Source organism: Amblyomma americanum, chromosome 6 (assembly GCF_052857255.1).
Source record: "Amblyomma americanum isolate KBUSLIRL-KWMA chromosome 6, ASM5285725v1, whole genome shotgun sequence".
NCBI classification, from domain to species: domain Eukaryota; kingdom Metazoa; phylum Arthropoda; class Arachnida; order Ixodida; family Ixodidae; genus Amblyomma; species Amblyomma americanum.
Genome location: NC_135502.1, coordinates 69,649,579 through 69,677,115, shown reverse-complemented (window position 1 = coordinate 69,677,115; position 27,537 = coordinate 69,649,579). Strand labels below are relative to the sequence as shown.

Sequence of the window (27,537 nt, the reverse complement as noted above, 5' to 3'; positions counted from 1 at the left end):
GCACGCTCGCACAATCAGCGAGGGTGTCAAGCGCAGTGTGGGTATTTCTTATTTTAGTTTACCGCGCTGTTGCCATTGCGACGAAGTGGAGCGCGTACCGAAGCAGTTGTGCCTGAAAATGACGTCGTCTTAGCTGGCTACATTTCTTGTGTGCTGCAAAAAAAATGACAACCGTTGAGGAACCGAAGATTGTCGACGCCAAAGTTGTTTTGCTTGGAGCTCTAGGTCAGTTTTATTTCATTTCATTGTACGCTTTTCAGGCGTTTTCGCGACTGCTGCCTTTGTTGAGCTTGCGTCTTTGTTGTGTTTTGTCGACGCGAAATGTGTTTGTTAACCAGCCGCTGTAGACATGGTTTTGTCACCGTGTTGACCGCACGTGTAGTGATCCCTTTCACCCTTTCGATATCCTCCGATTAGCGTTCTCCGTAAAGTCCAAAGACAAAGCAAACATTGCGCGCGCTGATACTGAAACTACTGGAACGAACTGTCTTTCTTTTGAGTGTGTGTAAGAACAAAGTTTCGCCTAGCGTTTTCGAAACATCCATGTTTAGCACGTGTTAACGACTAGATTTATTAGACTTCGTTAATATTTATACGATAGCCCGCTCTTTTGCTTAGCTTCTTTTCCATTCTCAGTTTTTGTGTGACCTGTGGAGCAACAGAGTATCTGTATCAGGGATAAGGGCTTACTTGCCGTCTGCCATAATGCAGAAATACACACACCGCCAGCTCTTCTACCGGACCGCACATTGGGATTTTTCACGCAGCCCTCGAGCTTTTAGGGGCGAGGGCAATAGTTCCCCTCATCCTCTTAGAGATTTGGAGCACTGCTGATGCTGTACGAGCCAAAGTGCAAAACGCAGGAGCTGGCCTGCTAGCCTTGAATTTTGCGTGACGGCTGTACTGTACGGGCGGGCACGTCGTTTTTGTTTGTATGGTCAAATGTAGAAGCTGCCAAATAGCAGTTGAAGCTATCCTTGAAATCTTTTCACTGTGCATCATTTGTTGTGTTGCATGTCAAGTATAAGATTTAACATATCTGCCTTGCTTTCCAGGCGTTGGGAAAACAAGCATTATTACAAGATACTCGCAGAAAAAATTTCTTGGCACAACATCTCCAACCATTGGGGCATCTTTCACAACACTTAGAGTGTAAGTCCATGTTCATTCTGTTATTCACTTTTCACCTTTCGACTAGATATTTGAAACATCCAAACAGTCGTTCCCATTTATTTCTTTTTCGTCACACAAATTCAGGTTATAATTCTGATCCTGCTGTCACAGGCTTGTCCACACACCTGAAAAAAATTTGTCATGGTATTTGCATTTTCAAATTAAACTAAAACCATTGCATCAGCAATTGGATTTGGGCGTGAAAAATCTTCTTTACCTCAGCTGCTATGCCTACGTATCTATTATTGGAGTTATAATGGACCTAGTGAGCATGTTACCAGCACTACAAATTATTGGAGAGCTCACAAGACAAGCTCAAAGCTGGCCATTGCATGCACAAAGTCTTTAGCAACTACACTTTGTAAACTTCTACATCTTTACTGCTTGCCACTTCTTCCATGATGTACAGTACTCACGGATTGAAATAGGACATTCGGAGCGCTAGCCTTGCAGTGCCACGCAGGCATGTGGTAAACCACAGGCCGGCTCATTGGCTACTGGAAGGAACAATTCTGCTTTGTAGATGTTCTCCCTCTCGCGCCATACCACAATGCACCACCTTGGTTCCATGAGCGTCTACGGGCGGCGCTCCATGAAGCGACGGCCACGCGCTCCGAATGTCCTATTTCAATCCGTGAGTACTGTACATCTTCATGATGCAATTTTTAGCTGTGAGGTATATGATGCTTCACTAAAACTGACACCTATCTGTTGTAACTTCCGGTGGCCGATGCCAAGAACCGAGCTGAAATATCTCGTATGGCAAATAACAGATAAGCAGTGGAGAAACGTAATGGGTTTTTCGTGTGGCTTATGTCAGTGGGCCGTATGTAGGCCAGCACTGGAAAGTTTCAGTTTGTTGCAAATACATAGTATTGCATTACACACCAGTGACACTATTGAGAGAGAGAGGAAGCGGGAAGACTTATTTGCATACATTTGAGCAGCACTCCTGCTACTGGTCATTTGGCTATTCCATTTTCACATGCGGAGCCTACATTAGTGTCCATAAAAATTTTAGTAATATTAATGTAAAAAAAATTGCTTTGGATCTGCAAAAACGACGCAGAACTTGTTTAGAGCATGCTTTTATGGTTTATTGGCTTTGCACAAGTTGATGGCAGCTGCAATTTTCATGCAAGTGAAATGCAAAAACATTCATGTACATAGATTTTCGTGCATTTTAAAGAGCCCTATGTAGTTTACATTAATCCCAAGTTCCCCTCTATGACAAGCCTTGTTGCCTGGGTGCCACATGACATATAAAAGTCCTTTACGAAAAATGTTTAAAAGTGCTTCACACCAGACATGAAGTCACTTTAGTGGAAAGCATTCAATTTAAGGTATATAAGAGCAGATGTTCATGTCTTTGAGGTCTGGCAAAGATGTATTTCTTGGAGACCGTATAGATTTACACAAGTTATGCAATGTGCAGTGCAAATAGTGTGTGGTTTCATTGAGCGTTAGAGTGGATACTGCAAGCAGGGAGATTTGGCCGTGGGCAGCAAAGACTAAGTTTGCTGTAACACAGTGGCAGTGGATGTCACAGGACATGAGCAATTGGAGATTGCCAGTAAACATATTCGTTCTTCCAATGTACTCAATCAACATAGCTAATGATGATTATGATAGTACCCAAGCCTTCTCTGCAGTGCTTGCAGTTATGTCATTCTCTGCTGTTTCTCTTAATAGGTTCTCTCCCTTTCTCGAAATAAGCAGTTTCCTCTGCATCCTTGCATTTTGCTTTCCATATTCAGGTGTGTAATGACAAGGACCTGAACCACCCATCATCTCATTTTATATCTGTGTTGATTACCCTCTGATCTGAGCATTTCTGGCCTGCTGGAAGGTACGAGGGTAGCATATACGATGCTCCCAGTGTTTGCTTCTAGATATACAGTGAACGCTGCCTTAGTACCACAAAGGGTGGAAAGGAGTTGGAACACATTCTTCGTTAGCAACCACCTGCAAGGGCACACTTGCTGTCAGCATTTCAGTTGCAGGGACTGAGAGATATTTGAGAGAGCCTGACATGCAAGGTTCATGATAATCAACATCAGCATCAGCCTTACTACGCCCACTGCAGGGAAGAGGCCTCTCCTATATCTCTCCAATTAACCCTGTCCTGTCCTCTGACACCTTATCCTTGCAAGGTTGTTAATCTCATCCGCCCACCTGTCTTTCTGCCGCCCCCTGGTACACTTGCCTTCATTTGGGATCCAGTCTGTTACCCTTAACGACCATTGATTATCTTGCTTTTGCATTAAATGCAGTCCCCAAGCCCATTTCTGATGGCCCTGTAAAGGCTCGTGGGAACAAATCGTACAAAGATGCGATACCAAAAAACTGTTCCAAATGATTGTGTTTTTTATGACTCTCTATATGGGCATGTGTATGACGTGCAAGTTAGCTTTATGTACTGAGTATCTTCTGCAGCCCCCTAATTGGAGCACAAATTTTTTTCCTCCATGATACTAATGTTGAACCTTGAACGGGCAGAGAAATCTAAATGGCAGTGGTAAGAAGAACAAAAAAAAATATTGGAAAATGTTCCTGGTTTTTAATAGTGCCCGTTCTTTTTGTGGGGGATTATTCATTGACTTCCCTTGGTTTTTGTGTGTCGTGATTTTTTTTTTTCACTTTTATTTTTCTAGGAATGTAGGAGATGCCAGGGTGCGGATACAGCTTTGGGACACAGCGGGCCAAGAGAGATTCAGGGCAATGGTAAATTTGTTGTCTCATTTCATGTGAATGAACATTTAAGGAAACATGGAGATAGCTGTTGGTTATACATAATGTTGAGTAGGTTGATATTCTCTGTTTCTGTCATTTTATATTTTACTGCTTAAAGGCACGAATATTAACAGTATCTGCATTGCTGCCTTGCCATAAAACTGTTCTATCTTTATATAGGGCAGTTTGTTCCCAGGTAAATCTTGCATCGTGAACATAATTCTTAACAATTGAGTTAAACCTGATTTCTCTCCTGAAAAAAGCCATGTAGATAATGTTGGTTTTCCTGTTCACAAAGGTGAAAACATGTCAGGTAAAATTTGTGGTTATCTAGTGCTTATTATTCTAGAGAGGTGTCTTCGGTCTACTGGGGATCTTAAGCCTCTTTTAATGCTAATTTTCATGAGGCGGAGGAATTTGAGGATATGATGGAAAACGATCATTTTGAAGTGAGAGGCCAAAACATGAGTACCGACAGGACATCTTATAGGAGCCAATGTTTGAAGTTCTAGCCACACTAATGACACCCTGATCCAAGGACTGTGCACATTTAAATTGGTTGCTGCAATTTTTAATATTTTCGCACTGTAGAAATAAAGGCTGCTCGGTCTTGCTCAGACATAGAAATGCACCATAGGAGATTGGTAACGTAGGCAAAGAAATATTTAAAGTAAATTAGAGAAAAAATCTTAATTGGTAAGCAGTTTCCATGCTCTTTATGAAAGATTGATAATAAAATAGGGCATCTTAAGTCTAGCAGAAAAACTTACTGTTATAGTAAGCTGTGTTTTGCTACACCTGAATTACAGCTCTTAAAATATTGCCCAATTTTTACATTCCCAAAGTCAGGAAAAAATAAACCCAGAACCGAAGAGCCCTGTATATACATATAGTTACTAGGGCATGTGGGGAATCCCAGTGAATGGCACCTCTTCCTTCTTTGAAATCTACACACGGAAATATATGTTGATTTTTTTTTCTTTAAGGCGTCTGTTTCCTGTTGTTTCTCTGATAGGGCAGGCTTCCGTCTTGTATTGCGAACCCTGCAGTTTTGTTTATGCTTTGAACTTGCGTATAGCATCCATGTTGTGCGATGTCAGAGTAAAACAGTTCCGTGTTTCTTTGTTTTTGTTTAACGTGATATACAGGGTGTTCATAATTTAACTTTCAGGATTTTTGAAACGTACTAAGAGCACTACGCAAAAGTTGTTTTTGTACATGGGATATGCGGCCAGGCGGACACAAACTGCGAGGATAAGTGTCATCGTAATATCTGTAATTAACTAAATGCAATAATTAACTTTTTATTCACTGCACCTAGCATGCATGGTTATATTGAAAACTTAGAGATAGTAGAGTTTGATGACTATTCTATTTTGTGCAATTTTAGTAACACGCCTGTGCCCTGAGATCTTCACGTCAAAGCCCAATTCATTCAATTATGCATGTGAGAGCGTGGCACTCAGAATGAAGCTCCTCCCAGGTGTGGTGCAGCTGTTGCCTATGGTGCTCCATCTGACAAGAATGTGGACTGACAGGCGACGGTGATTACTTTTCGTTCTTGTCCAGCAAAACCGAAGAATGACTGTGCAGGCGACGTGAGGCGAGCACTGCTTCTTTAAGCAGTTTCTGTTAGAGTGGGTGATAAAATGTAGTGCCTCTTTAGTCTTCGCACGCAGTCAAGTGCAATGATACCGCACTGCTGGCCAAGAGCTAAAAGTAATCGCCATCGCCTGTCACTCCACAGCTGCATCACACCAGAGAGGAGTTTCATGCCAAGTGCCGCGGTCTCGCTTGCGTAATTGGATGGATTGGGCTGAAATTTTAGACCAGTATATCTCAGGACACAGGCACGTTACTGAAATTATACAGAATAGTATAGTCATCAATTGCCACATCTCTAAGTTTAATACAAACATGCATGCTAACTGCAGTGAATAAAATGTTAATTATTGCATTTAGTATGTTACTGATATTACAATGACAGTTATTCTCACAATTGGCGTCCACGTGGCTCCATATCCCATGTACGAAAACAACTTTTGTGTAGTGCTCTGTAATTTTTTTAGTACTGAAAGTCTAACATTTAACACCCTGTACATATAGAACATACCTTGTTCTTCATTTTTGGAGAGCAAATGAATTGTTTTTGTGACTCCAAATGGTTGCCTGTATAGTAATGCATTCTTAATTAATTGCATATTATTACCTAAGCTTTAGCATTGTTCACCAAACACACTTTAAGGAGCTCTGAAACTCCTTCTGAGGAGAGCACATAAATTCACTCAACCGCTGCATTGTGTTATCATGAACACCTGAGCCAGATAGTAGACTTGTACACGCAGCAGAGAACCCACAATCACGTGAAAAAGTTGGCGAGCCCTTTCCGATGACTTTTTCATGCTTACAGCCTCCTCCATTTCACGCTCCTGCGTAGGCTGGTTAAGAGATGGCTGTTAGTTAGATTCCTTCAGATGTCACGCAGCTACCATGGCCACGGCCAGTCATTTGTGTTGCTTAGGCTGGTCAGGAAGCTGTGCCCCCGGGTAGTTTCCATGCGCATTGCCGTTGTTGCTGGCGGAGGAGTGCCGACCTTGCAGCATAACAGTCTGGGCCCACGGCGGCCATGTTTTTCAGCAACCACTTACTTCACTGTTACACATTATAGCACTAGAGTCCGTCTCACCATCACAAGTGTAGTCTTGAGCACCAGGGTATTATAGAGCTGTTGACTTCGGTTGCCGCTAACACATTCTCGAGACTTCTGTCCCGATTGTACAATATTTGGCTCTGGCAGTTACACTCAGCTCAGATTCATCATTTTTCCTCTAGTTATGCCTCTGGAAGTAACTCATCAGCTACTGAGGAAACTTTGAGTGTCACTTGGCCTTGTTAAACCCCTTCTCACAACTGTTTTGAAGGGGGGTAGCAGCAGCCACATATGTAAGCATAAGCGCCGGCACCACACATGTGGCTGTCCTATGACTGTGCCAGTTAGATGGAAAAGCAACATTGACACATGATGAGTAGCTTACTGCACACTTTGTTTGGGAGTACTGTGGGCCACTTTGGGCTGTGTGACTCATTTGAGATGCTGAAGACATCCTAACGTGAGCACCAAATGTGGTCACTTGCCAAGTCGAAAGGCAACTGAGGCATCTTTAATTGACGTCGCTATTTTCTTGCTTATTTAATCCTTTGCATGCTTCTCCGTGGTCTATTTTCCTACAGGAACTTGCTGCACAAGTGTACTTTCAAATATCTTTTTCTTTCTTTGCAGGCTCCGTTATATTACAGGAAAGCCAATGCTGCAATTGTTGCATATGACATAACATCGTCTAGCAGCTATGAAGCCATGAAGCAGTGGGTAATGGGTAAGACAGGTCCTCTTGCATATGATGCTTGTAGTAGAATCGCTTTGCGTACTCTTGGTGCAGATGTAGAGTGCCATGACACAGCTTATAGGGGCTTTAAATGCCAAAATTGTCAATTTCAATTTTTTTCTTTTGCACTGGTTGAATAAAAGGCCACGGAATCAAGTTGTAGTCCCTTTAATGCACTCTGGGTTACAAGAAAAAAAAGTTGTAGCTGTCCACCATACTGTGTTCCTGGCCTGAAAAGTGCAACAAAAGGGTTTTACACAAATCCTGTATATCACATAGGTGCAGTATTATGGCATAAAATAAGGCATCCTGGAATCAAATGCAGATGCATTGTTCTTTTATCGGATTTAATGTGCCGTTTTCACGTTACTGGCATACTTGATTCAACACAAATTCTTCTTGGTGTTGTGCTGTCAGAACTCATGTACTAGTATTGTCATATCCTGCACTCATCTTATGTGCCCATAACATTTCATTGTGACAAAAATTGAGCAGCATTTAGCAGTGAATGTACTTCTGCTTTTGTTTTATTGTTTTTTCAAAACTCTCTGTTCTGTTAAAGGTACTGTCCTGAAAGCCCCTTGTGGTAATATGCAAACCGATGTTTATCAAAGGTTCATGTTGGTATAGTCTCTATAGTGGCATTCATCTTCAACACAGTTCTTGGCTTAAACATACCCTGTACCTCGCTGCGCTTTTTTCATTTCAATTGAAAATCATCCTGACAGCACCAGTATGCTACCCAAGCTTGTTTGCTAATAATACTCCACATAAAGCTAATGAATAGCCAATCCTTCTTGCTCCACAACTCATTGCTGCATTCTTATGAATTCTCTAACGTTGGGACACTTCTGCCCTCTGTTGAGTGGTTGCTGTAAACAGGAAAATGTAAATGTATGCAGCTGCTCCCGAATTTTAAAAAAAGTCACTCGAGCATCCCTTTACATATTCACCACATTTTGGGACACTATAGTCGATACAAGTCAAGAAGAAAGCGGTTTTGCCTGTCAGAGGACCCCCTTCTAGACAATGCCATCACCCGATTCTCGTGAACCTACTAGCCTGAGCAGCGTGACAATACAGAGAGGGGACTGTCCCCTTTCATTGGCCACTGCGTGCATTGTCACACTAGGAGGTTCATGAGAATCGGCTGTTGCCATTGTCTGGAAGGGGGTTCATTAAGGGTGAAAAACCGCTTTTTTCTTGATTTGTGTTAGACTATGACGGGTGACGCGACGTTCACCAGCTGTGCTGCCTCGAATACCTGGGCCTTTGAATGGAGAAAATTTTTTTCCATTGGGGGCTCTGGTGGGATTCTATTCAAAATTTTATTGGAGATTCCACCAGTGATTGTGTTGAGATGGCCAGCTGTCATGCTGGGTAAAACGGTGGTGACTTACTAAACCACACGAAAAATCAGACCTCATGCACTGTGACATGGTCCTGAGTGCCGCACACAGTAGTATATCTGCACGCTAGAAAGGATAATTGTAGGTAACCCACTAGTAGTTCATAGCACTGGTGGCCAAGGTGTCAAAAAGAGCTTGCTCAGTTAACGTGATAAGAACACACACCTACGCCATGGTGCAACTGATTCATTTACTGTTCATGTAGTTAAGGAATGAAACAACAATATAAGCGTACAGCCTTCAGGAAACTGACCTGCTGAGTTGGTCCAGTAACTAACGTGTTCTGCTTGTGAGCACAAGGTTGCGGGACCAAACATTGCTGTAGCAAGTGCATTTTCATGTGAATGAAATGCAAAAGTGCCTGTGTGCCATGAGATGGGAGTGCACAGTAAAACATTGGCTGAAATTAATCCAGAACCTTTCCCTTGGTCGTCTCCATAGCCAAGGTACAGCTTCAGGACATCAAATCCCACATGGCTTCAAGAAGCTCTGTCATGTAGCAAAGTGTACATGCTTCATGAGTCACACGAGGTGCGCAAATGGCCCAAACACTGGCACGTTTTTTTTATGTGAAGGCGTCCTTTGCATTAAGCCCTCCTTGAAGTATATGTCAAGCCATGTTATTGAAGTATTGTGATGCATTCACTGGTGGCTTTTTTTCTGAAAGGGAAGTGGCACTCAAACCGGCATTATGTGTCTCTGCGCATGCACGATGCAGAGCTGCGAAGGAACGTGGAAGAGGCCATCGTCCTGGTCTTGGTGGGGAACAAGTGTGATCTGACACAGCACCGCGTGGTTGACAAAGCTGTGGCACAGAAGTTCGCTCGAGACATAGGAGGCCATTTCTTTGAATGCTCAGCACTGAGCAACGAAGGTGGGACACTTGTATTGGCCTCCTGAACGTCATTTCAATTTCATATCTGTGAGCTGCAGTGTTTTTTTCCCCTCTGGTCTTTGGATGAAGCAAGTCCATGTATAAGCACGTTTTTCTCTGCGCCTTGTTGGTGGGCAAACTGCAGAGTGTGTATTTAGCAGATGTCAAGGAAAGCGGGTGCTTGTGCTCATTATATTTTTACATGCGGTCTAGTCTCATTTCACTTCATCCCAGAGGTTGTGTTTTCTCCGGTACTTTTTATTTTGTTTTGTTTAGCTATGGTGTATGCTTTAGATTGCTACTGGCACTTGTCACTTATTTCATCTTATACTTGTATGCATGGCACGGTGTCACAGGCATTGCCAGCACAGAGGAAGGGACGATAGATAACAACAGAAAGTGGAACATGAAAGGAGGTGACACAAAATGTTGGCAATCTTAAACCAGCACACGGTGCTCATGCTTATCTGATAATGGGACGTAGAAAACAAAAGCTGTGGTGTTGCAGCTCTTGCTCTAACGTCATGTGCATTCCTGCAAGGGCATTTTTCCCTTGACCACAAAGCATAGCAGGAACATTTTGCAGGCACATCTTGGTGTGTGCCCGCTGTTGTTAAGGCTATGACATGATTTTCTTGCTTGTTTCTTCTGGAAGAGGAACACAAATTTTAAAGATTTCAGTTACTGCGTTTATGAAATGGTTTTTGTGTTGAAGGTTTATGTCGTATAAGCGGCTCAGGCTCTAGTGCACCAAGCACAGTACAGTCGAACCAGACTATATCGAACTCGTTTATATCGAATTACCCCATATATTAAACAATTTCTGAACACCTTAATGTTACATTGAGAACATATAGGAAAAAGTACAGTTAAATCGAACAAAAATAGCAGCCGCACGCGATATATCGAACTTCAACACCACAAAATTTCCCCAGAAGTTGGCTTTTCCACGTGGCAGCCGGGCCAGCTGCCGACATGCCCCTCCCAAAGTGGTTTAGCCCAACTGCGTGTGTGTGGCACGGCTCTCTGTCCCTCAGGCAGCCACCCCCTAGAAAAAGTGGTTCAACCCATCTCTCGCTCTGTCACAGCCATGTGGCACGTGCACCTGCGCGCAGTTCAGTTGCAAGTCACATCCTTGGAACGTAGTGCTCATCCGCTCTGTTTAACGAGATGGCTGCCGTGAAACGGCAGAACTTGACAATATCCGCAAAGATAGAGATTATCAAAAGAGTTGAACGTGAAGAAAAGAAGTTGGATGTCGCCGCAGCAAACAACATCCCAAGAAGCACGCTGAGTACGGTCTTGAAAAATAAGGCCGACATTAGGGCTAAGGCGGGCAAGAGGCCTGGTGCTACCAGCGCCCGCCGAGTACGCACGGCTGCATATGAAGATGCGGAGGCAGCAGTGTATAAGTGGCTCCTTGATGTCAGGTCGTGGAACATCCCTGTTTCTGGCCCCATAATTGAGCAGAAAGCGAAGGATCTCGCTTTCATCCTGAACAGACCAGACTTCAAAGGCGGTTCAGGTTGGCTGCAGCGCTTCAAAGAGCGCCACAGAATTGTCGGCCGGGCTGTCACCAGTGAAAGCCGCGCGGTGGACGTCAGCAGCGTGCAGAAATGGATTGACGGAAATTGGAGCGACATCACGGCAAGATATCATCCCCGCGATATATTTAATGCCGATGAGACAGCCTTGTTCTGGCAAATGCTGCCCAACAAAACGCTGGCGTGTCGTGATGATAAGTTCCACGGCGGGAAAGTTAACAAAGCCCGAATATCAATGTTGCTCGCCACCAACGTCGATGGATCGAGCAAGCTTCGACTACTTGGGATTGACAATAGCAAATCGCTACGTGCCTGAAGAATGCACTCTCTGTTCCGGTGACCTACGTGTCCTACAGAAAAGCTTGGATGACAAGCGAAGTTTTTGGCAAGTGGCTGAATTCCTGGGACGACGACCCGGTATGCAAGGGCAGAAAGGTCTGCTTACTCGTTGATAATTGTTCTGCTCACCATTGTAAGGTCAGCATCAGCAATATAGAGCTTCGCTTCCTGCCACTGAACACAGCGTCGGTGCTGCAGCCTTTGGATTAAGGTGTCATTCGTGCACTGAAGACAGGCTACAGAAAGCTCCTTGTGCAACGATTATTGCTAAATCTCCGCACTGGCCAGGAGTTGAAAATTGACCTCCTGGGCGCAATAACGATGTCGAATGCATCGTGGGACGTCAAAAAAGAAAAAATTCGGAATTGTTTCCGTCACTGTGGGCTCTGTGCTTTCGGCAAGGCTGCGCCAGCTCAACTGAAAGTTGCGATGAACCCCTCGACATCGATGAACCACTCGAGGAACTTTATGATTTGTTAACACAGCTGCCAGAGTTCCCAGGTGCTGTTTGTGATGGGACTGCAGCTACAGACTTTGTCTCCATTGGCGAGGATGTTACGACTACCGGAGAGCTCGCTGACAAAGATATTGTTGCCGATCTGGCTAGGGATCTCGCCGGCGACGGTTACTGCGAGGACCCAACGAGTTCCAACCTGCCCACGTTTTCTGAAGCACTTCATACGCTGAGCGTTGTTCGTCACCACTTCGCGTCCATAGAAGGCTGTGGACTCGGCTGTTCCCAGTCACTCGACAACATTGAAAAGTGCATGCTAAACAATTCTTTGATAGCAAAAAAGCAGAAGACGATCGGCTACTATTTCTCGCGCTATTATGCACGCCGTACATGTCTTTAGGAAGTAAAGAACACTTCTTGATGAGGTGCGTTTTGTACATTGTCAATTTCTTTAAACATTCTATATCGAATTACACGATATATCGAACTAATTCCGGTTTTTTTTGCGAGTTCGATATATGCAGGTTTGACTGTATTAAATGTGTCTATATTTTTCTGTGAAGAAACAAAAGTTTTTAATTTAAAAAGTTATTATGTTTAACCTAAAACATTTCAATTCCTGGGAAACCTGAAGACGAATAGAGAATTTGCACTTTCATTTTTTCCCAACAAGCTAAAGTGTAAAGGAATACGTTCATCTAAAGACATGTGAAATGCCTTTTTCTTAGTTTTTTTTTTTGTCAAAGATAAATTTTGCCCAAACACCATAATTTTGAAGTATAGTTAAGTGACTGTATGTTCACAAAATTTTAATTGTTCGACTCAACCAAACAAAAACAGCATAGCTCCACAGTTTAGTTCATTCTGAATTCATCGCTATAAGATTTTTATAATTGAAATTGCACTATAAAAACATTATGAAAGCTTCGATAAGGCAGAAAGGCATGTTGGCAGAAAACGCGATGCTGAGAAAATCTCGTTTGAAGCGCACGCGCCAGCCATTCGGAGCTCGTTGTAGAGGCCTCAAAAAACACCAGAATGCGAACGTTCCAAAAAATATTTCTCAGTAGTGAGTAATATCAGGTAGTGGAGAAGGGACCCCAGCTTTCAAACAAAGCCATGATTGCGGCCATTGGGGACACGGTCGTTGGAAGCGACGAGCGCAAATCCTGCCACATTTCGCTCAAAATCGCCATTTCCAGACTTTGTAGGCACAAAATATATAAATGTTTTAGTAGTTGGAGGTCGAATTTAGACCTTGAAAGATTTTAGGCAGGAACTTTTAGAGTGTATTATCCCGAATATGCCACTTTCGCAAAATTGAAATTTTCGCATTTTTTTGTTATTTCAAGACTTGCGCCTCCCCTTAAGTAGGAGCTCTAGATTTTCATGACTTCTTGAAATGTTGCAGAAGTAAGCACTTTTCACAGAATTTTGTGCTAGCAGCCACAACTTCTTTGTTTTTGTTATTACTTTTGCTGTGGATATGAGTAACAAGAAGAATATAATTATTTAGCCATTGGAATTGTGTAGAAAGCTAGATCCATGTTGCAATTTTCTCCCAACGCCTTGACATGCTTGCTCCATTCATCAACTGTAGCTAGCCAGTGCTCCAAGCACGGTGGCTATGGCAACAATTGCACCATTCTACGGAAAAAGTCATGATACTAGCCCCCTTTATAATGTTTATTAACAGTAGAAAATGCCAATTGGTTTTAGGGGAAAGGAAATGGTGCAGTATCTGTCTCACATATAGGCAGACACCATAAGGGAAGGGATAAAGGAAGGAGTGAAAGAAAGGAAGAAAGAGGTGCCGTAGTGGAGGGCTCAGGAATAATTTTTACCACCTGGGGATCTTTAACCTGCACTGACATCGCACAGCACATGGGCGCCTTTTTGCCTCCATCGAAACGCAGCCGCTGCAGTGGCAAAAAAAAAATTGTCTGGTACCACCTTTGTAAATTCCAGTAAAGCCTGTGTTCTGCAGGGGCTTCCTATTATTATAAACTCTCATTCTTAGGAAACAAAATGAGCAGCAGGTGGGGGCCAAAATATTATAGGACTGCTTCCCACTTGCTGGCGTAGTTACCATGGGAGTAACAGAATGGTGCACCGGTGCTTTAGGACTGACATCATTTAGTCTACAGGGGCCTTTGTATCAAAAGAACGCAATTAGTCAAGTGAACAGAATATCAAGCACTACATGATGCTTAACTACCATAGCTGCCTTTTGTTTTATTGAATCACATTTCGGGTTTGCAAGGCATGTTTAAAAATAAACATTTACAATTTGTATTACATGGTATGTTTTCTATGAAATATTTCAAATTCTTTGATCTGACTTGGCAGAATTTAAAATTTTCCGCCATAAATAGCTCGGGGCCCTTCCACCATAAATAGCTCGGGGCCCTGGAGATAAGACGATGCCTATTTGTATGTAAATTATTCAGCAATCTCTTCTTGCCAAGAATATGACACAGGTGGAAAATGGCTTTGAGAGGAAGCATACCTGGACATCTTAACCCTTTTAGGCTCTTTGTACTCAGTTTTGTGCGCGGTCATCAACTTCTAGTTTGAATGTGGCTTCTGGCAGCCTGCACTCCGCAGAGCACCTCTCGCGGGTGCCTGGGTAACTAGCACACAGGTGGGTGCTACAGCGCGCCAGCACAGCCAGGCTGAGCTTGCCTTGCAGAAAAAGTTCACTTGCGGTGAAATTCATTGAGTGCAAAATGCGCCCGGGTGATTACCATTTCCGACACAGCAGCTTAAAAGCCCAGCGTCTGCTTGGGGTTGAGAGACGCATCCACGGTGGCTACAGCTTTTCCTTCACAAACGCGTACTTGCTGTTATGCTCCAATAAAACGAGACAGTAGCTTCATTCCGCTGCTGATGTAGCATTTACGCTCGTGCCAGCTCGCCTGCTATTAAACAGCTCGCTTCAAATCTCCAAATGATCGGGAAAAGAGTTCCACTCAGCTGGCGACAACAGGGAGACGTGAGAGCACTGGTATTAGACTCAACCTTGCAGCTAGTACCAGACAGCTTGCAGCACGCTAGTGATGACTTATCACTAATGCGTCGAAGAGAGCTCGCCGTGCCGCTTTTTTGATGAACTGATAGCGCTTTGTGGTTTCAACTGAAGTGAGATTGCTTAAAATTGTGAAATCATTTTTATGGACATTGCAAGAAAGCAGTGAACACGTATGAGCAACAACAAAGACCGGCGTAGAGGCCACTGAAAATCATTTCCACGTGAATGCTCCGGTGCTTGAAAGTTTCAGGCGCTATTTTAAAAAATTTGTGAAACTCCCTAGCCGCTTGGCCCACTCTGTGTTCGCCTAAATTGCAAAAGTAAAAAAAAAGTTGGCTAACCTATTCCTGTATTGAGGGCCAAAATGAAGTATTTAGCACTGAGTTCACGACGCGGCACTTTGAGCGGATGAGAACACCATGGGTCGCCGGTTTATTCTGGCTGCTGGTCACGCAGTGCTCCAATCTATAAAATATTGCAGCTTAGCAATGATGGTGGCCTCAGAGAAAACTGCTTCTGCTCACACTTGGACGAAGTTTTTTCCATAGCAGCCTTTAATTATGTGTCAACCGGAACAACAAATGACAAGTAAAAGCCGTTGCCACCATGGATGCAGCTCTCAACCATGCGCAGATGCTTGGTTTCTAAGCTGCTGTGTCGGAAGTCGTAGTCACCCAGGTGCTATATGCGCTCAGTGCGAAGGTGAACTTCGCCGCAAGGCGAGCTCAATCCGGCAGTGCTGGCACGCTGCTGCAGATGACGCGGCGAAAGCCGCACTTATGGCTTCCATTGCACCTGCGTGCTAGTTATCCAGGCGCCCATGAGAGGCGCTGCACAGAGCGCAGGATGCCCAAAGCAGTGTTCAAACTCAAAGTGGATGACCGTGTACATTGCGAACTCGCAGCTTTTTCTCGGGGTGTGCTCTAGCTAGCACTAATTTCTTCCTTTCAGGCAAATTTAGCATCCTTCACTTTGGAAACTGGGCACTTATTTTTTTTTTTTTGCCCCATAGCAAACACAACAAAAAGTATTTTACACAACAGTATGCTTGGTAGTACATCTTCCCCCATTTTCTTGCGAACCGATACTAATGTAATTCTTTTTCTGGATTTTTTGCTTCATGTGCATCCTCAAAAAGAAAATGGTTCTTTAATCCCTAGGGTGTTGATTTTGTAGATCCTGGTCTTCAGTGCGTATCATAGTTTGACAGTTCATAAGAAATTTTTATATGTGTGTAAAAATTAACAATTTACGTTTTTCTCTGGAAAACTAACTATTATGCTTTCTTAAGCCTTTGATATGCTATTTAGGCTGAAATATATTTGTCTTGAATCGAAATGATAATTGGTGACTGAAAGGGTTTAACGGTGCACTAAAGAGGAATCTGAACTCATCCTTTCGCCACGAGAACTCGATCTACACATTGCGAGCATTCTTAGAAACTTCAAATTATTGTCCTGTGCGGCCGATTTCCCTGATTTAAATTGAATTGAACGTCCCGGCTCTCTCCTTTTTTTGAACTCAACGCTGAAGGTAGGCGGAGTCAACCAACACGTCGAGTGCCTTTCAGTCAGTCCCGTGGCGGCTTTGCTTTAGCTTTTATTTTTTTTTTTTTTCAGGTTTCTATGAATACATAGTTTCAGTCGCAGACAACATAGCCGCAAATTAGGCCTACGTAAATAAAAATACGCACAAACTCCTTGATCTACGTATCACTCCGCTGATGGCAGAGCGGCAGGCCGCCACGGGACTGGCTGAAAAGCACTCCACGCATTGGTTGACTCCTCCTACCTTCTGCGTTGAGTTCAAAAAATGGCGGGAGCCGGCACGTTTAATCCGATTTAAATTAAGGAAATCGGCTGCACAGGACAATAATTTGAATTTTCTAAGAATACTCGGAACTTGTAGGTCGAGTTCCCGTGGTAAAAAGACGTGTTCAGGTTCCTCTTTAGTGCACCTTTAAGGGGGTAGAGGTGCCTTTCATACACTTTTGTTAGTTGCATGAGTTTTGACTAGGAGCTCTTGACATCTTCGTAGCGCTCTTTTGTATCCGTACTTTTGCATACAAATAATGACTTTCTTGCTTCTTGTTGCTGTGTCACTCATGCTAGTGTTTAGTTGAGCCCGCTTTTCTATGGTGAAGTTTATGTACCCTTTCTTCTTAACTGTACACAGGGCTGTTTTGGTGATACTACTGAAATCTGCTGTTGCCCGCATCCACGGAGGGTTGACACTGTGAGAGCTTGACTGAAATGTGGTTCACTCTGCCTATAAGCAATTCATATTTATAAGCCAACTGAAGTGATTTTAGAATTTGTCGGGATTGAAGGGATGCAATGTGTAACACTTCCAGATAAAGTGTGCTATTAAGTTTTTTTGTGCTACTGTTTTAAATGGTGACATAATTGCAGATTGAAGCCACGGCGGCTTTTATCCTTCTCCGCAGCGTGCAGTGCTGAATGGGGGATGCATGGTGGATCATTTCCAGTGGTGGTACATTTTCACTGCAAAAGCACTTCCTTTAAAGGAAGAAAACCAATGTCCCCAATGCCAAAGCCTGTGTTGTGTTTAGTGCAATCTGACAACGCATTGCAGGGTGTTGGCGAAGCTAACTGAAATTTGAAGTCACGCCATCCATGGCATCATCACCGAGCTTCTGTGAGGGGAAGTCAGAGGTTTAATCGCCGATTACGTCACTGTTTTAGATACTTAGCATGCTTTACCTGGAAGTTTCATACATTTGAATCCTTGAGTCTATCTGATTTATCAAAAAGCCATTTCGGCTTTCCTTAAATATTTAAAATGCTATGTTGGTGCTAGTAAGATAAAAGGCAGAAATACAAGCAGGTGTTTGTACACATGGACACTTCCACACCATGCCACTGCAAGTGTGCTTCTCTTGAGGTTGTAGCCGCTGCACCTTTGCTCCAAAATGACGGCAATAATTTCTTCAGTGATCAGATTAATACTAATCGTTAGAAACCGGTTGATAGTTTGGGTGTTGCTGGCATGGTTCTTGTCAGTGTACCCTGAAAAAAGCATACAAAGAATGCTCGGCGTACATATACTGGGAGCTCACTGACCTAAGAAGCTGTGCATGTCTGATATTTTCTTGTTACCACTTAAGATTCGCCTTATCTGCTGTAGTAATTTCTTCCCTTACTCCAATTTACCAACCAACCTCTGCTGCTGTGAAGCAATATTGTTGTATTGCACGTCATTGAGGGTGGTCTTTACAAAACACTTGTTCTTATCTGACAGGGATGACTGACTGTCCAGCAGTAACCACTGGCCCTGCAACGAAACAGTTGACCACCTGCTTTGTCACTGTCCATGCTTTGACACTTGCTACATGTCTTTTAAGGCAGCACTGCTTCATTTGGGCTGGCATCTCGCACAACGCTCAAGGTTCCAGGACTACGGTTTTACCTTCAACAGAAGGTAAAACCGTAGTCCTGGAACCATAGGCATTTTGTGGGATGTCTCTCAAGAAGGTCTCATAATTGTCACAGAAGGTCTCTGAAGTAACACTTGTTTATTTAAAGGCTACAGACTTGAGCAGCTGCTGAAAGATGTAGTGTGGGCTTCCTTAGTTTTCACTGGCCACGATAGACTCTTTACCACGGTTGCATCCCATCGGCGCATTGGGCTAAGCTTTCCTATACTATATGTAATGTAGCCAACCAGGTATTAAGCCTAATTAGGTGCTCTGTGTTCTGGTCCTTCGTATTAAATTTAACTTCAGCATTGCCAGCAGACATAGAAGCATTAGACAGGGACCATAAGCAATGGGATGGCCATAAGTGTTCAAGCAAACATCTTTCTAAACATGCAGTCTTTGTCAGAAAAAGTTCCAAGGCTGAGATCATAAAAATAAAGTTTTGTTAAAAAAACTAAATGAAAAGAAAAATTGGTTTTTGGGGAAAGGAAATTGCGCAGTATCTGTCTCACATATCAGCGGACACCTGAACTGTGCTGTAAGGGAACAGATAAAGGATAAAGGTAAAGGAGGAAGTGAAAGAAGAAAAGTAGAAAGAGGTGCTGTAATAGAGGGCTCCGGAATAATTTGGTTCTAAGTTTTATCAAACTAGTCCCCTTGACTATCTATGCACAGCGGCCACTGTTTCAGGATGTTATGGAAACAAGCAGAGAAAGCTTCATCCTGAGTTCTTCTCACACATCTGGCACAGCCGCTTTTATTGCTGTGACATCTTCGCGATGCTTCACTTTCAGCTGCTTATTCACATGAGGGAACACAAAAATAGTCATCACTTGTCAGTAGTTCAAGTAAATACGGAGATGTGGTAGAGCGGAGAGATGTGTGGCCAGATATTTCTCCAGTGATACAGTAGCGTAGGGTCTTGTAGTGTCATGTCATGAGAAACACCGGCTAGATATCTGAACACTAGAATGTTTTCATCCTTCACGACTACTAGTAGCAACTTAGGGGTTATGTGTATGTGCATAATGGAGGTTATCGAGAAAGGAACAGTTTTGGGGTTAATGTTCTAGATATCCTTTTCATGCACTGCTTCATGTACGTGTGCCTTAAGTACAGTGAAGGCCCCCTTATACAAAGCACATTGTGCGAGCATTTTCTTTTGTTCATTTTGCAGGGGTGAGTGGCTTTAAACACCTCTGCTGTGCTGATTCCTTATGACAGGAATCAGCACAGCAGATGACAGCTGTTATGACAGGAATAAGTCAAAAGGAGTATAATTGAGATCCTGAAGCAGACGCTAAGCTACCGTGTGGAAAATCGAGGTCTCGACCGAAACTGCATAATTAAGCATCTGAAAGGGTAGAATTTTTTTTAACTTTTGATTCGCTTCTCAGATAAATCTGAAAATTTTGCCATTTTGAGCACATACTGCGCCATTTCCTTTCCACCAAAAACCAATTATTATTATTATTATTTTCTCTCTTTTGGATAAAAATCTATGCCTGAAGGAATATACTAATGTAGTGCTCTTTCATTTTGGCCCTGCTGACATTACTAAGTAAGATTATGCTGTGCTTGGTCTCATCTTGGGTACCCCTTGATTAGTTCAGCTTATATAAACTGCTGCACAAATGTAGAACTCGGGAAGCACATTTTGCTGACTTGTTTGCATAATGAACTACCATACCCCGTAGGAGGTCGCCTCGCAAGGTGATATCTATTCCTCATCATGTGTCACAAACAAACGTGAAAACTTATAGCTACTAAGTAGGTACGAAGTTAAAAGCATATTAAGCAGCTTTTCATGATTCGACACTCAAGAGATCGAATACTTGATGTAAATGCAAGACTTTTGTATACAGTCGAACCCGGACATGTCGAATTCGAAGGAGATCACAAAATTGTTCGATATATTGACTATTCAATATATAAAATTGGTGATAAGCTTATCTGTAACCTAGAATCAAGAGTACTTTGCACCCCCGCTAGCGACACACTTCTTGCAGTGACGTGCCACCCACTGGCATGCTGGCAACGCACTCCTCACACTGGGCGTTGCCAGGCCTAGCCTGCTTCGCATCGAACCCGCAGTTGATGGTGCTTTGGAACTAGTCTCTGCCTATCATAAGATGTCTAATCCTTTTTCTATTACAGTATAAATTAAATATTCTGTCATTAAAATTACAGCACAGTATGTGTCCACAACTCATTCAGCAGCAAAGCACACCAAGCTAGGACTACCGCTAGGCTTTGGTTAGTTGAGATGGTTTCCCTGCATGACAGCGCTGTAGAGTGGAAAACGAGTACAAGCGACCGAAGCCCACCCCCAAACACAACTCATTTCTACCTCTCACCACGGTTGTTGTGAGTAGGTGCCCAAGGCCACGCAACCGGCCCGTCGTTGCGTGCGAAAAGTCATCAAAGATCACTGTTAGGAGAAGCGCCACTTGCTGTGGTGTGGCGCTTTGTTCGATGTATCGAATGATCAGCAGAATTTGAGTTCGATATACAGAGTGATTTTTTTATACTGTTACAGTAGCCGACTGGTAATTCGGACTTGTAGGATATTTCGGACCTCTATGAGGCGCCTTCAGTCACCCCATAGAAGCACATACATATTCGCGACAGATATTTCGGACATCAAAAGTCCGAAAGTTCGATTTTTCGGACTAATTTCAGTCGCCTGCGGGCCCAAATTGGCCATCTTATTGGCTTTTCGCCAGCGCAAAAGGTGCCATCTTGGATTGAGGTGAATTTACGCTGCAGTTGGATTGGCTTGACATACTTACGGTACCTCATTGTTGCCAGTATAGGTCCCTGCGATCTCTGCCACTTCGAGGTGGCATTTGGATTGTCATCGCAGTCAACTTGTTTTTGTTGCCGCCGTTGTCGCAGGCAGTTATTGCTTGTCCCATACGTTGAAAATTGGTTGTTGGGGGAAGGAAATTGTGCAAGAGCTATCGCGGAAGGAATAAAGGAGGGACTAAGAGAAGGAAGGAAGAAAGAGGTGCCGTAATGGAGCCTGGAGCCCTTCCACCACCTGGGGATCTTTAACATCACACAGCACTCACAGGGTCCGCTCAACCCCGTGCAGGGGATAATAAATGAAATGGAATTGGTTTTTTGGGGAAAGGAAATGGCACAGCATCTGTCTCACATCTCGGGGGACACCTGAACCATGCCATAATGGAAGGGATGAAGATGGGAGTGAAAGAAGAAAGGAACAAAAAGGGGCCGTAGTGGAGGACTCCAGAAAAATTTCGACCACTTGGGGATCTTTAACGTGCACCGACATCACATAGCACACGGGCGCTTTACCGTTTCGCCTACATCGAAACACGGCCACGGCGGCCGGGTTCCAACCCGGGTACTCCGGATCAGTAGCCAAGCGCCCTAACCACTGAGCCACTGTGGTGGGTCTCATATGTTTGCCATTTGTCGTTTCATCACTTGGGTTTCCCTGACCACATCGACCGAGTGGCGCTCAGTCTTCACGAAGTTACATCCGTTCGCCGTTTTGTGATTGCGTCCGGCGGTTCCGCCGCTTTGAACGAAAAGTGCCTGATCTTTGCGTGTGTTTGACGAGCGGTGTAGTGCACACTCGGGTTGTGGACAACATGGCCCCGCCGGGTCCGTCAAAGAAGCGTGGGAAGTATTCCAACTAAATGCGGTGACCTTGCTGTCTAGCGTGTACAGTGAAAGCACAACTTTGGCGCAAATACAGGCACAGATCGTCGCCAGGAAGAGAAATTTGTCACAAGTTAAAATCAGTGACATTTTTAAGCCGATTTCATCTCAATAAAGTGGGTTTTTTTGTATTTTTTTGTACTTCACGGATTTTTTGGACTGTTCAATTATTCGGACCATTTTCCGGGGCCCTTAGAGTCCGCAAAATTGGTCGGTGACTGTACAAGGATTTTCAAGGGGCTAATCTATGAGTTCGGCATCCATTTTATCATGGGCGTCGTCATCTTGGGAAGCTGGCACCCTCTAGTGTCTAATCTGAAAAAGACCGCCATGCCGGTATGTGCGATCGCATTTGTGGTGCACACACCAAACAGGACGCAGATGGCACAAATCGGCAGTTCGTAGCTTCCACATTCATTTTTTTCGCGTTCTAAAATTGCACACTTATAGAAAAAGCTTTTCAAGCAGAAGTGAGGTCACTGCATCAAAAAATGGCGTCGCAGGCGCTTCCACCATCGTGATAACAACTGGCATAGGTAAAAAGAAATTTGACGAGTTTGGTGTAACCTATGTAGTGAAAAACGGCGTAGGCATAGCGCTGATTGCGAAGGCGGTCGAGGGAGTGATACAGGGCAACTCTCAAGCAACTTTCCGTGATATTTGACTGTTTGAGAGATAGATTAGGGTAGCTAGCTAGGAATATTGTTGGAAGCTAGCGAAGCTAGTCACTTCTTGATAGCTGTTTTAAGTGTGGTGTTAGTTGCATTTTATTTGTCAAGTAAGTCTGGTGTGTATGCATTCAGTTTACTGTCCGAAAATCTAAGAGAGATAAGTTTGTTTCATGAAGGCCGACGTGGATATCTGAGAAGCGAACTTTTCGCCCTTGCCGTCACTCTTGCAATGGAACATCTTGCGGTCACGAATCAATTGTCTCGCCGAATAACTGAAATCGAGACCTATGCTCTAGGCAGGGGGATACAACTGCGTTCTCTCAAATGTATCAGCAACTGGCAATGTAGGGCAGTGAGCTCACTGGGCTTTTGTGGTCTGAACACTTTGGTACAGTTTTAAAGTGACGAAAAAGCGCACCAAAATCTTTCATGTAAACCCTCATTAAGAACACGATGCCATCAGATATGAAAAACAAAAAGAGGTCAGGGCACCTCCTTCCTTTTTTTTTTTTTTTGTCTGAATTTAGTCTGCTCTCACAGTACGCATCCTGCAATTTTGATCTCTGTGAAAGTTATCTTCATGCACGGTGATTTTCTAGCGCATTTGATGCGGACAAATTCCTGTGTGCGAACGAATTACTTTTTTTTTTTAATGAACAGGGTGGGTGTTCTCAGAAAAAAAAATATGTTCTATCGCTGCCTTGCAACCAAGTTGCCTTGTATTATTAACAGGGGTGGAGCATTCATGTTCTCATACCTTCATCAATTCTAGGTGAGCGGCTTATGCGACTGCACCGAAATAATTTTTTTTCCGCTCACCCTCTTCCCGTAAACTTCTGCTGCCAATTGTACCTTCCGTGCAGTTATGTACTTGACCATCCGCTCTCATCAACACAGTGTCGAGAGCACACATGAGACGCGATCGGCAGGATGAAACTCGTTTGGTTGTTGCTTGCAAGCCAAAAACTCCCCTCATCTCCGAAGCGGTGCAAATGAAACAGCCGGTGCACACACACGCTCTGCGGCTGTCGATGCTCTTCTCATCGTTCTGGAGGTCATTTTTTGCACTTATGATAGTTTTTGCTACACCCGACAGCAACACAGTAGTGGCCGGACGACCTTAGGACTTTGTTTGTGGTGATATCTGGGCACAAAATGCTTTTCAACTCCTTCGTTGTACAAAAGACCGTGCAGCACACTCATGTACTGTGCACCACGCCTTGCACCCTGCCGCCCACATATACCAGAGAGGAGGAGCGGCGCTGCGCACGCAGAGTTTGAGGCTATTTTCCTCCTCGCCACAAAAACTGTCTAATTCGGGCTTGAATGTAGTGTGAAATGTGTCCGTGGTAGTATTTTTTCTCCAGTTACTTTTTCATTTATACACGTAGGTCTCTGATTAAAAGCATGTAGAAAAATATGTTCCCTTTGGTGCAGGTAATGCAAATAATAAAAATCTAAGTATCAGCAGCTGCATTCATTGGCAGTGCCTTGTGGTGCATAGCACGGTCTCCTACTACTTAGTATACTAAGCAAGCATGTAGCATGCGTACACCACCAGTTGACCTTTTGATGCTTGACAACTGAAACAGTTGTCATGTGCCACAAACTATATCTACTGGCTCCAAACACATAATGCTACCTTGTCACTTTCAAAAGTGGAGTTACCTCTCCCAAATGTTCTTGCCTTGATCGGAAATCGGCAGATACAGGGCTTGGATATTCAGGTCTATGATTTTAAGAAATACGGCTTTCCAGCACCTAAATATTTATTCACGTGTCACTTTTAGCTATTCAGACTATCTGATAGGAAATTTGTTATTGGAACTTGCAAGCTTTGTGTGACAGAAATCATGAACTGCTGTTGTCTATGATTTTGGCTCTCAGACTGTTAAGTTCAGCCTTGCCAGTTGGTGGACTGCTGTTGGTGCTTGCAAGGAAGGTGAAGCAAGCAATGTTGGAGCTAATCTCCATGCATTGTGCCCTTAATAGCATATATCTTATTGCCTGAACTTTAAATTTTTGTGCAAGACTGTACACTTACGAATAGAGGGCAAAACGTTGTAGCTCATGCAAATACAGGAAGCTCAACTTCGTTTTGTGCTTGCATGGGAGGTTGATGTCATATTTCAGGAGCTTTTGCAACTAATAGAGCTGCAAAAACCCGTTTACACATTTGCCTGGTGCAGAACAAATCATGTGCTACATCTGTTCCCATATCTTTCCTGCCATATTACTTTCCTTTCATTCCTACTTCTAAAAGCCTTTCACAGGCAACCTTCTAGTAGTTAGAGGACTTCTTTCTCACTATTTGATTTCCAAATGGTTTAAATAGTCCTCAGTTTCTGCTCCCGTATTTAGACTGAAGTATAATGTGAGAAGCATGCGTTTCATGACCCAACAGATGTGTGTACTACAGCAAGAAATTTTTTTTATTTCAATAAATACATTTAGAAATCTTCGTAGGTGTTAGGGAATTAAGGCAACACTATTAAAAAAGCAGTGAGTTCTGCTTCCCATAACAGTACAAAAGCAGTGATCACTGAAGTGTTGCCACAGGAAGTAAAAAATAATGCAGAGGGCCATTTCCTTATATTAGAATCCTCTTATGTAGTAGTTCTTTAATTGATACTTACCTCTTCAGTCTTCACATCAGTAGGACTGAATGAAATACAACCATACAACTGCACTTGTGTGGATGTGAATGAGTTATTACACCCTTATTTCAAATCTAGTTGTACTTGGGTGAACATTAATAAATGATTACTCATCTATTTCACCACTGAAATGTTCCTATTACAGCGGAAGGTCTAGATGCATGCAATGTTATTTTTGCGCCACTACGTGGTAATGGTGAGTGATTTCTCCTTTTCTTTCTCTCAATCTTTTGAAATTTTCCCACTGGATAGTGGTCCATGAGCCTTCCAGTGCCCCAGCAGTGTAGAAAGTTGGTGGAAATAGTATGTTGTCAGGTCTGTCATAATTAATCATCGGTGCTTCAAGTCCTAAATGAGTGTTTTCTTTTTCTGTGACAACGTTGTGCCATTAAACTTTTGCTGCACTCTGTTTATGTCCCTTCATTTTGCAGGCATTGATGACATGTTCCGCGACTTGGCACATCAAATTGTCGAAGCAGAAGAAAGAGCTGCATCTCACAAGTGTCCCTACCAAGTGGAACCCTACTGCCTGCCCACCGACCCCTCACTGGGTGGATCACTCGACACATTCACACTGTCAAGGACACTCCGAATAGAACGGCTTCCCTCAGATCCTGATGTACTCAAGCCGCAGTCTCATTGTTTCTGTTGAGTAGAAACTATTCAACGTCACAGCACACTGATAGCTTGCAGCTACCAAGAAACGCTGAAATAACCTGAACAGCCTGACTCTGTATAGATGTGCCATCATTCCTAAGATCAGCTGGACCATGAACCTCTGTACGTCCCATGATTCACATTTTGTTCATTTGTCAAATGAGGGCGTAAATACTGCTGCAGCTAAAGAGCTGCCAGTGCGCATTCTGACCTCCTGTGGGGGCATTTAGTCTTGAAACAGGTCTGAAAGGTCTCGCACTTCGAGTACTACATTTCCGTTGTATTCGTTATCATTACTCTGGACTTGTACAAGAATAGACGGCATGTACTGACACATGTGTAGCAGACACAGTCCGGGACCATGCTGTGATGACAATCTGTTCTGATTTTTTTCGTTTGCTTTTGTCGTGTGAAATCAAGGCACATGCATGGTAAGACTTTTAAGCTGAGTTAAGTTGAAGCGAAGCTTTTTAGCAATCATTTGTACTTACATGTGACGAAACTGAAAGCATTTTCTTCTCACTGAACTGTGCAAATAATGCTCAATGCACATGGTTGCCTCGTGGCACATCAGATATGAATGAAAAACTCATTCATGTTCATATGAGTCCACTGCCTTAATCTTGTGAGTGAAGGGTCTAGGTATGACTAAAAGCATCTTCATGTTGGCTGTAGTCATTGTTTGGTCACATCGTTAGCTTCCGCCCCTCAGTTCATGTATAAATTTGTATATGTGATTTGTTCTCTGTATTATGAATATGCTTATTATGCTGCTGGACAGTTTATTTTTTTATTGTGGGTTGTTAGGTTCCACTGCTCGGTGCAGCTGGATGCCATTGTTTCTGCATGTTGCACTCAAATTGAGTGAAACTTATACTTGGATGCATTTATTGTGCAGATATTCCAGCAACGTCATCAGTACTTGTGCCTTAAAACTGATGCATTGGCTTTAGGGCAGCTTCTTCTGTTTCTGTCCAGCATCAGTTTATGCACACAATTAATTGTCCAGGCTTTGAAAACAAGGGCATAAAGCTTATGAAGAATGCACATCAGATTATCTTTCAGTGCTAAATTGCATGCTTTGTGCATTCCAGCACTGTGATAATGAAAACACCTGCCTTGATAGAAGAGTGTTGAATACGTGTAAATTGTGAACGAGTGGACTAGGTTGTACTAATAATATGCAAAACTTGTGCCTTGTTTATTAGAATAATGTAATGCGTGTAAGGCTAAGAGCGAAAGTGTGCCCTTACGCCGACTTTTCAAGTGCCATTATGAATGCATCGACAAGTTTTGGAAAGGATGTGATGGGCATTTTATAATAAAGTTAATTGGGCTACCTCATTTCGTCTGCCTCTTTCCGCCGCTCGCCGAAGGCGGCATGCTTCGGATGGAATAATTACTGAGCATTGTCAGGTTTTATTTAAATTAGTCTATTAACTTTGGTTCGAATGCCACACAAGGGTGTGGACCGAGAATGGGC

General features: G+C 43.3%; 1 protein-coding gene across 1 annotated transcript; it reads left to right on the top strand.

The window, feature by feature from the left end:
• On the top strand, positions 1–27,395 carry LOC144093655 (ras-related protein Rab-31-like). The gene is made up of 6 exons (XM_077627246.1): positions 1–225; positions 1,056–1,152; positions 3,828–3,897; positions 7,187–7,280; positions 9,417–9,572; positions 25,829–27,395. Exons 1-6 carry the CDS (start codon positions 165–167, stop codon positions 26,047–26,049), a joined length of 699 nt encoding a protein of 232 aa, XP_077483372.1. The 5' UTR covers positions 1–164; the 3' UTR covers positions 26,050–27,395.
• The last annotated feature ends 142 nt before the right edge of the window (positions 27,396–27,537 follow it).